Source organism: Pipra filicauda, unplaced genomic scaffold, assembly GCF_003945595.2.
Source record: "Pipra filicauda isolate LSUMZ 115617 unplaced genomic scaffold, ASM394559v2 scaffold1037_size62989_pilon, whole genome shotgun sequence".
In the NCBI taxonomy this organism is placed as follows: Eukaryota; Metazoa; Chordata; class Aves; order Passeriformes; family Pipridae; genus Pipra; species Pipra filicauda.
This window is the reverse complement of record NW_024103471.1, coordinates 25,546-35,108: the sequence shown is the minus strand read 5'-3', so window position 1 is coordinate 35,108 and position 9,563 is coordinate 25,546. Positions and strand designations below refer to the sequence as shown.

Below are 9,563 nucleotides of genomic sequence, written 5' to 3'. Positions count from 1 at the left end.
GGGGGGGCGGGAACGGGATGTTCCTATGGATCCGAATCCTATGGATCCGAATTCCTACGGAGCTGTGGGTGTCCCTGTGGCTCCGAATTCTATGGATCTGAATTCCTATGGATCCGTGGGTGTCCCTGTGGCTCCGAATTCTATGGATCTGAATTCCTATGGATCCGTGGGTGTCCCTGTGGCTCCGAATTCCTGTGGATCTGCGGGTGTCCCCATGGAGCTGTGGGTGTCCTTACGGACCTGTGCCCCTATGGATCCGAATTCCTGTGGATCTGTGGGTGTCCCAATGGATCGAAATTCCCGCGGAGCTGTGTGCGTCCCCATGGACACAAATTCCAATGGGTCTGTGTGTGTCCTCATGGAGCTGTGGGTGTCCCCATGGATACAAATTCCAACGGATCTATGTGTGTCCCCACGGAGTTGTGGGTGTCTCCATGTCCCCATGGATCTGTGTGTCCCCCCCTGGACCTGTGTCCCCTTGTCCCTATGGATCCGTGGGTGTCCCCATGGCCCCATATGTGTCCCCATGTCCCCACGGCCCTGTGTCCCCAGAGCCTTCTGTCCCAATGTCCCCATGGCCCCTAATCCTGTGTCCCCAGACTCCGTGTCCCCTGTCCCCATGGCCCTTAGTCCTGTGTCCCCTTGCCCTCTGCCCCCATGGCCCTTGTGTCCCCTGGCTGGTGTCCCCCTGGCCCTGTGCCCTCTGTCCCATGTCCCCTGTGCCCTGTGTCCCCCTGGCCCTGTGACCTCTGTCCCATGTCCCATGTCCCCTGTGTCCCCCTGGCCCTGTGCCCTCTGTCCCATGTCCCGTGTGCCCTGTGTCCCCCTGGCCCTGTGCCCTCTGTCCCATGTCCCCTGTGTCCCCCTGGCCCTGTGCTCTCTGTCCCATGTCCCCTGTGTCCCGTGTCCCCTGTGTCCCCCTGGTCCTGTGCCCTCTGTCCCATGTCCCGTGTCCCCTGTGCCCTCTGTCCCATGTCCCCTGTGTCCCGTGTCCCCTCCCTGAGTGGCCCTGCCACAGCACCACCCCTGCCTGAGTGTCCCCACCACTTCCAGGACACGTCGGGGGGGGACAAGGGTGACACCCCGGATCTGGGACCCCCCTGGGGCCATCACCCACCGCAGGGACATCGGGGAGGGGACAGCAGGTCAGGGCAGCAGGTCACAGGTATAAATATTGGCTAAATAGATTTATTTTCATACAAAGAATACACAGGTCCCCCCCCGGGACACCCTGACCCCGGGGGACACCCCAAGATGTCCCCAGCCACCGCCGGGCCGGCCACCACCTCCATGGGCTTCACTGGCAGGATCTGTCCCCATTCCCAGGGTTTGGTGACAACACTGGGTCTCCTCGGTGCCATCCCTGTCCCCTCCGGGACCACCGGGGTGCCCGTATCTACCTCAGGGCACCTTGTCACTGCCCTGCCCTGTGGGACACCCCCAGACTCGTCCCCTGCTCCCTTGCTGGGACATCTCCGGACATTTTGGGGTCCCCCCCCCTTGTGCCCTAATACTGTGGCTGGTCCAGACACCCCTCCCCCCCCCCGCCGTATGTACAGGCTGGATAAAAGAAGAAAATACAGATATTTATAGGGGGGGGACAAAACATCCCCCTGACCCCCCCCAGAGTGTCCCCTGTGTCCCCACCCTGGGGTTTCACTGCCAGCCCCTCCTGTCACCCGTCCCCAGGATGGAGGTGGCCGGTCCCGCCCCATCCCGGCCCGGCTGGGCCCCCGTGCCTCAGTTTCCCTGTTGGAGGATGGAGGGGGAAGAGGAGCCACGGCGGCCACCCCGTGGGGACAGGGACGTGGCCACGAGCCCCAGGGGACGTGGGATGAAAGCTGGAGGTCACCCAGTCCCGACCACGGGCAGGGGACCAGCTGTGGCCACCCCATCTCCCCGTGCGGCAGGAGAGGAGGTGGCCGGGGAGCTCCCGCGCTCGCGGCCCTCCCGCTCAGCTGCGCTTGGTGACCATCTGCCGGTCCCTCTTCTTCTTCTCCATCAACCTGGAGGGGAGCAGAGGGGTGGCTTTCGAATCATGGAATCAAAGAATCACAGAATCAGCCGGCTTGGAAAGCACCTCTGAGATCGTCAAGTCCAACCCTTGATCCAACCCCGCCGTGGTTCCCAGCCCATGGCACTGATGCCACATCCAGTCTCACCTTCAACACCTCCAGGGACGGAGAATCCCCCCCCCTCCCTGGGCAGCCCATTCCAATGGCTGATTATTGTCTCTGGAAAGAATTTCTTCCCAATATCCAACTTAAACCTCCCCTGGCACAGCTTGAGGCCGTGCCCTCTTGTCTTACCAATCACTGCCTGGGAGAAGAGACCAACCCTCACCCGGCTCCCCCCTCCTGGCAGGGAGTTGCAGAGAGTGAGGAAGTCTCCCCTGAGCCTCCTCTTCTCCAGGCTGAGCCCCCCCAACTCCCTCAGCCTCTCCTCACAGGACCTGTGTTCCAATCCACAGAGGGAGCACCCAAAGGCACGGGCAGGGGACGCACTCACTTGCGGTTGCGGACCTCGGTGAGCTCCATGAGCCGCTCCTGGGCCGCCCGGAGCTCGTCCAGGCGCTGCTGGTAGCGGGAGTCGCAGCCGTTGGTGCGCTCGTAGCTGGAGACCTGGCTGGAGAGCTCGCTGGCGCGGTCCCGCAGCTGCTGGATGGACGAGTAGAGGTTCTCCTCGTCTTCCTCCTGCCCCAAAACAAAGGGGTGAGTGTGGGGGGACGGGCAGGGCACCCCCCCCCCGCCCTGAGGAGATGACCCTCCTCGTTCGGGTCGGGGAAACGGAGGCGACGGGGCCACCTGCCTTGGCGTTGATGATCTCGATGTGGATGAGGAGGGAGGCGAGTTCCAGGTCCTCGGTGTAGCTGTTCTTCAACGGCACCGACCGGTAGCCTGGGCACAACACCACGACAGAGCTCAGTGCCACGGCAGGGACCGAGCCCCTCACCATGGCCAGCACCCCGAGAGATGATGATGATGAGGAGGATGATGATTGCAAGGGTTTGGACTTGACCTTTAAAGATCCCTTCCAACCCAAACCCTTCTATGATTCCATGATCTGTGATAATGATGATGATTATTGCAAGGGTTTGGACTAGTTGACCTTTGAAGGTCCTTTCCAACCCAAACCCTTCTATGATTCCATGACTCTGTGATGGAGAGGAGGAGGATGATGATGATGGTGATTGCAAGGGTTTGGACTAGTTGACCTGTAAAGGTCCCTTCCAACCCAAACCCTCCTATGATTCCATGATCTGTGATGATGATGATTATTGCAAGGGTTTGGACTAGTTGACTTTTGAAGGTCCCTTCCAACCCAAACCCTTCTATGATTCCATCATTCTATGATGGACATGATGATGATGATGGAGATGATTGCAAGGGTTTGGACTAGTTGACCACTAAAAGTCCTTTCCAACCCAAACCCTTCTATGATTCCATGACTTTATGATGGAGATGATTGCACAGGTTTGGACTATCTGACCACTAAAAGTCCTTTCCAACCCAAACCTTTCAATGATTCCATGACTTTATGATGGAGATGATTGCACAGGTTTGGACTAATTGACTTTTAAAGGTCCTTTCCAACCCAAACCCTTCTATGATTCCACGACTTTACGATGGAGATGATTGCAAAGGTTTGGACTAACTGACCTTTAAAGGTCCCTTCCAACCCAAACCCTTCTACGATTCCATGACTCTGCCGGAGAAGATGACGATGACGGTGGGAGGACCATACCTGTTTTGAGGCCCTTGACAGGGAAGGTGGCCTGTGCCAAGAAGTTGGGGTCACTGAACATGTCCTCCTCATACACCACGAAGCGCAGGAAGGCGAACTCGGGGTTGTTGATGTCGAAGACAAACTGCTTGAAGAGCCACACGGGGTTGAAGCCGTTGTCGGCTGCGGGGGAGAGCGGGAAGGGTCGGAGCCGGGCCGGACACACGGACGTCACCCACACGGCACCGGCACCCACACGTCCCCTCACGGGCACAGTCAGGGTCGTGTCGGCGTCCCGGGAGCGGGAACATCATCCCCGCGGTCCCTCACCTACGACATCCGTCTTGTTCTTGCTGTTGTCGTACTCGGAGCCGCAAACCTCCACCTCCACGAAGGGGCACACGATGCTCCTCCCGTTCTTGGGCAGGTGCCGGGCGCCCAGGATCTGTGGGAGGAACGGGAGGAGCAGGAGGGTGAGGAAGGACCTCCAAGAGTAACCAACCCCACGCGGCTGGAACACGTAAAACCCACGCCAGGCCGACCCAAAACTGAAGGAACAAGTCCCCACCTCGGCAGTGGCCACCTCCAGGTGGTCCTCGCCCACTTGCCTGCAGCTGGACCGTGATGGGCTCCACGATCTTCAGGCTGTTCTTGTCGAAGGGGTCGAAGGTCTCGTCCCTCATGATGTCGGGCTGCAGGACGTACCCGCTGCGGCCCCCGAGCATGAAGAGCGCCTGGTTCAGCTGCATCGGTTTGTCTGCGGCCGCGGGACAGAGCAGAGCTGAGCCCTGGGGCGCCGGGGCCTCCCCGAGGTCCTTGGGCAGAAGGTCCTGCCTTGGTAAACCCAACTAGGAGCCCCCAACTCTGGTTGGAGCAGGGATGAAGCCAGTTTTTGCATGAAGGGCCCAAGGATTGTATGGAGAGGTGCACATTGGGATGAGGGATAGGTTGGAGAGATCATCCAAACCATCTCCTGTGTCCCCATCAGGACCAAGGTTGGAGAGATCATCCAAACCATCTCCTGTGTCCCCATCAGGACCAAGGTTGGAGAGATCATCCAAACCATCTCTTGTGTCCCCATCAGGACCAAGGTTGGAGAGATCATCCAAACCATCTCCTGTGTCCTCATCAGGACCAAGGTTGGAGAGATCATCCAAACCACCTCCTTTGTCTCCATCAGGATGAGGGGAAAAGTCGGAGAAATCATTCCAACCACCTCCAAAAAGACCTGGGGCAGAGCCACTGGGGATGATGATCCCATCAGGATGAGGACAAAGGTTGGAGAGCTCATCCAAACCACCTCCAACAAGACCCAGGGAAGAGCCATGGGAGACAATGATCCCATCAGGATGAGGACCAAGGTTGGAGAGATCACCCAAACCATCTCCTGTGTCCCCATCAGGACCAAGGTTGGAAAGATCACCCAAACCATCTCCTGTGTCCCCATCAGGAGGAGGACCAAGGCTGGAGGGATGACCCAAACCACTTCCTATGTCCCCATCAGGATCAAGGTTGGAGAGCTCACCCAAACCACCTCCAACAACAAGACCTGGGCCAGAACCACCAGGGATGGAAATTTTGGGGCCAACCTACAGGATCGATCCCAACACCGCCCCCGGATCAGGATTTACCGGGCGTCTGGAAGTTGAGGGCCACGAGTTGGCTCCCGCAGATCCACATGGGCAGCGGGTCGTAGTTGGAGGAGTCCAGGCGCTGTCCCTTGGGATAGATCCGGCTCAGCTGGCGCCGGTTGTACTGCAGGAATTTCTTGCCCTTGCTGCGGTTGGCGTATTTCTCCGCCTTGGTCTCCGGGAAGGACGACATGTCCCGGTAACACGCCTTGTCCGTGCCGATCTCTGGAAGAGCCGAGGGGACCATCGGTGGAGGACGTCGGTTCCACCGCCCGCCTCGTCCCGCGCTCATCCCGTCCCACATCCCGCTTTTCCGGCTCTTACTGTCCTCGTCGAACGGCACCGGGCGGCAGTAGACGACCAGCTCCGAGAGCTCCAGCGCGATCTTCTTCCGCCGCTCCATGATCTTCCCCTCCTGCATCTGCACAGGGAAAACGGGACAGGGGTTCTTCCAGTGCCTTCCAGTTGGTCCCAGTTGCTCCCAGTGTGTCCCAGGCTGGCTCCCAGCAAGGGCCCAGGAGCTCCCAGTAACCCCCAGTAAGGTTCTACTTCCCACCCACTGTAATCCCAGTCTATCCCAGTACAATCCCAGTGTGATCCTAGTTACTCCCACTGTGATCCCAGCTACTCCCAGTACGGTTCCAGTCACTCCCACTATAATCCCAGTCACTCCCAGAGTGATCCCAGTTGCCCCAGTTGTGATCCCAGTCCCCCCAGCATGGTTCTAGTGTCTTCCAGTGGATCCCAGCTACTCCCAGTATGGTTCCAGTCACTACCACTGTAATCCCAGTCTATCCCAGTACAATCCCAGTGTGATCCCAGCTACTCCCAGTATGGTTCCAGTCACTACCACTGTAATCCCAGTCTATCCCAGTACAATCCCAGTGTGATCCCAGCTACTCCCAGTATGGTTCCAGTATAATCCCAGTTATTCCCACTATAATCCAAGTCATTCCCAGTATGATTCCAGTTGCCCCCAGCATAGACCCAGTTACAGGAGCTCCCAGTAACCCCCAGTAAGGTTCCATTCACACCCAATGTAATCCCAGTATAATCCCAGTGTGATCTCAACTACTCCCAGAATGATTCCAGTCACTTCCAGTATAATCCCAGTATGATCCCAGTTGCCCCCAGCATGGTCCCAGTTGCTCCCCGTTAACGCCATCATCCTCCCAGTACCATTCCAGGATCATCCAGTTGATCCCAGTTGCTCCCAGTGTGTCCCCATTTGGTTCCCAGCATGGGCCCAGGAGCTCCCAGTAACCCCCAGTAAGGTTCCAGTCCCCACTGTAATCCCAGTCTATCCCAGTACAATCCCAGTGTGATCCCAGCTACTCCCAGTATGGTTCCAGTATGATCCTAGTCACTTCCAGTCACTCCCAGTATGATCCCAGTCACTTCCCACCATTCCCACTATGAACCCAGTATGATCCTAGTCACTTCCAGTCACTTCCAGTATAATCCCAGTCACTTCCAGTCACTCCCAGTATGATCCCAGTGTGATCCCAGTCACTTCCAGTCACTCCCAGTATGATCCCAGTCACTTCCAGTCACTCCCAGTATGATCCCAGTCACTTCCCACCACTGTCAGTATGATCCCAGTATAATCCCAGTCACTTGCAGTCACTCCCAGTATGATCCCAGCTGCCTCCAGTGTGGTTCCACTTGCTGACACTATCAACCCAGTCACCCCCAGTATGATCCCAGTATGATCCCAGTCACTCCCAGTATGACCCCAGTATGATCTCAGTCACTTCCAGTCACTCCCAGTATGATCCCAGTCACTTCCAGTCGCTCCCAGTATGATCCCAGTCACTTCCAGCGATCCCAGTATGATCCCAGTCACTCCCAGTATGACCCCAGTATGATCTCAGTCACTTCCAGTCACTCCTAGTATGATCCCAGTCACTTCCAGCAGATCCCAGTATGATCCCAGTCACTCCCAGTATGATCCCAGTCACTCCCAGTCACTCCCAGTCACTCCCAGTATGATCCCAGTCACTTCCAGTCGCTCCCAGTATGATCCCAGTCACTTCCAGTCGCTCCCAGTATGATCCCAGCTATCTCCAGCACCATTCCAGTTGTTCCCACCACCAACCCAGTCACTCCCAGCAGGACTCCGTTTGCTCCCAGCGCGGTCCCGGCAGCTCCCAGCCCAAATCCTCCTCCTTCGGAGACATCGGGGCCAATCCCCACGGAAAAGGGGCCCCTCCATCCCCATCCCAGCCCATTCCCATTCCCGTTCCCATTCCCATTCCCATTCCCGTTCCCATCCTCACCCGGGCGTCCGCGTTCTGCGTGGCCTCCCGGATCTTGGCCACCCACTCGCTGAGCTCCTCCTGCGTGTCCGCGGCCACGTCCAGGGATTGGGCGGCGTGGGACATCTGCTGGGAATGGATGGTGAAGACAAATGGTTTGGAGCTCCTCCCGTCTTTGGAGATCACTACAAGGACACCAGAGGGGGGGCTTTACTCGGAGGCATTCCCAAGGGATGGCTCTGGGGGGCAAACGAAACCTCAGCGGTCCCACCAGCCCCTCCTGGCGCTCCCACGGCCCGGCCGGGTCCTCCCGGCGAGGATCCCGAGTTTTTTTAACGTGTGGATTCGGTTTTCCGCGCTGAAACGCGCTCGGAGCCGGGGGGAAATGTCCCCTGGATCGTCTGGATGTCCCAACTCCTCGGAATTCTCCCCAAAATCGGCTCCAACCTTGGAATTCCCCCCAGATCAATCCCAACCTCTGAATTCCCCCAAATAAGTCCCAACCTCCGAATTCCCCTGAAATCATTTCCAACTCTTCAGAATTCCTCATAAATCAGTCCCCGCTCCTCAGAAGTCCCCCCAAATCAATCCCAACCTCAGAATTCCCCTGAAATCAGTTCCAACTCCTCCGAATTCCCCACAAATCAGTCCCAAATCCTCAGAATTACCCCCCCAAATCAGGGAGACGGGAACTCACCGACGTGGCAGGACGGGACGTCGATGAATCCCTTCAGGAAGTTCCCCAGGGGGCTGTTTTCCGAGGACTGGAAGAGAGGAAGGAATAAGGGAGATGGAGGAGGCCTGTGGGGCCAGGCTTGGTGACAGCTCCCTTTGGGAGCCACCCCCAGGTCTCCCAGTCAGCCAAAACTGAGGAAAACTGGAAAAAAACACCCAGGAGCGTCACCTGGGCACTGGATAAAGGTCTGGGTTGGAGCAGGACCAGGAGCATTCCCATGACTCTGGATAAGGGTCTGGGTTGGAGCAGGACCAGGAGCATTCCCATGACTCTGGATAAGGGTCTGGGTTGGAGCAGGACCAGGAACATCTCCCAGCCTCAGGAAAAGGGTCTGGGCTGGCAAAAGGCTGGGAGCATCCTCCAGCTTCCAAAGAAGGGTCCAAGCTGGAAGGGGGCCAGGAGCATCCCCCAGCCTCAGGATAAGGATTTGGGCTGGAGCAGGATCAGGAACATCCCTCAGCCCCAGGATAAAGATCTGGGCTGGAGCAGGACCAGGAACATCCCATAGCCTCTGGATAAGGGTCTGGGTTGGAGCAGGACTGGGAGTATCCCTCAGCCCCTGGATATGGATCTGGGCTGGAGCAGGACTGGGAGCATCCCCCAGACCCCGGATAAGGATTTGGACTGGAGCAGGACTAGGATCATCCCCCAGACTCCAGAAGGATCTGGGCTGGAGCAGGACCATGGGCATTCCCCAGCCTCTGGATAAGGATCTGGGCTGGAGCAGGACCAGGAGCACCCCTGAGACCAGATAAGGATCTGGGCTGGAGCAGGACCATGGACATCCCTCAGCCTCTGGATAAGGATCTGGGCTGGAGCAGGACCATGGGCATCCCACAGCCTCTGGATAAGGGTCTGGGTTTGAGCAGGACCATGGGCATCCTCCAGACAGGGATCTGGGCTGGAGCAGGACCAGGAGCATCTCCCAGCCCCTGGACAAGGATCTGGGCTGGAGCAGGACCGGGCCCGTCTCCGGTGTCCCCGGTGGGGGTGGTGGCACTCACGGCCTCGTCCTGCTCCGGCGCTTGGGTGCCCACGATCTCCTCCACGTAGTTGGCCGGGAACCAGAGCTGCTTCTTGCCCCCGTAGTCCCCGCGCCACCTGCAAGGGGTCAGAGGGTCAAGGCGGGCGGACGGATTTCGGGGAAGGGGCCGGGGGCGTCCGAGCTGCGTGCGGGGCCGGGCGGAGGAGGGATTTGGTGGGGGGGGGGACAGA

General features: G+C 58.3%; 1 protein-coding gene across 3 annotated transcripts in view; it reads right to left on the bottom strand.

Annotated features, from left to right (window-relative positions):
* Nucleotides 1-1,159: 1,159 nt before the first annotated feature.
* LOC113989518 (1-phosphatidylinositol 4,5-bisphosphate phosphodiesterase gamma-1-like) overlaps nt 1,160-9,563 on the bottom strand; it is a 28,888-nt gene continuing 20,484 nt past the window's right edge. Inside the window, exons 22-32 of one of the 3 annotated variants that reach the window (XM_027724185.2) lie at nt 9,353-9,449; nt 8,310-8,376; nt 7,634-7,797; nt 5,679-5,775; nt 5,355-5,579; nt 4,332-4,480; nt 4,054-4,168; nt 3,745-3,906; nt 2,809-2,897; nt 2,509-2,693; nt 1,160-2,006 (exon numbers count right to left, since the gene is read on the bottom strand). In XM_027724185.2, coding sequence (XP_027579986.1) covers nt 1,955-2,006; nt 2,509-2,693; nt 2,809-2,897; nt 3,745-3,906; nt 4,054-4,168; nt 4,332-4,480; nt 5,355-5,579; nt 5,679-5,775; nt 7,634-7,797; nt 8,310-8,376; nt 9,353-9,449 — 1,402 coding nt within the window. In that variant the 3' untranslated portion in view covers nt 1,160-1,954. Of the gene's footprint in view, nt 2,007-2,508; nt 2,694-2,808; nt 2,898-3,744; nt 3,907-4,053; nt 4,169-4,331; nt 4,481-5,354; nt 5,580-5,678; nt 5,776-7,633; nt 7,798-8,309; nt 8,377-9,352; nt 9,450-9,563 lie in introns of those variants that run through there. The other 2 variants (XR_005562502.1, XR_003541285.2) reach the window with 2 other exon arrangements.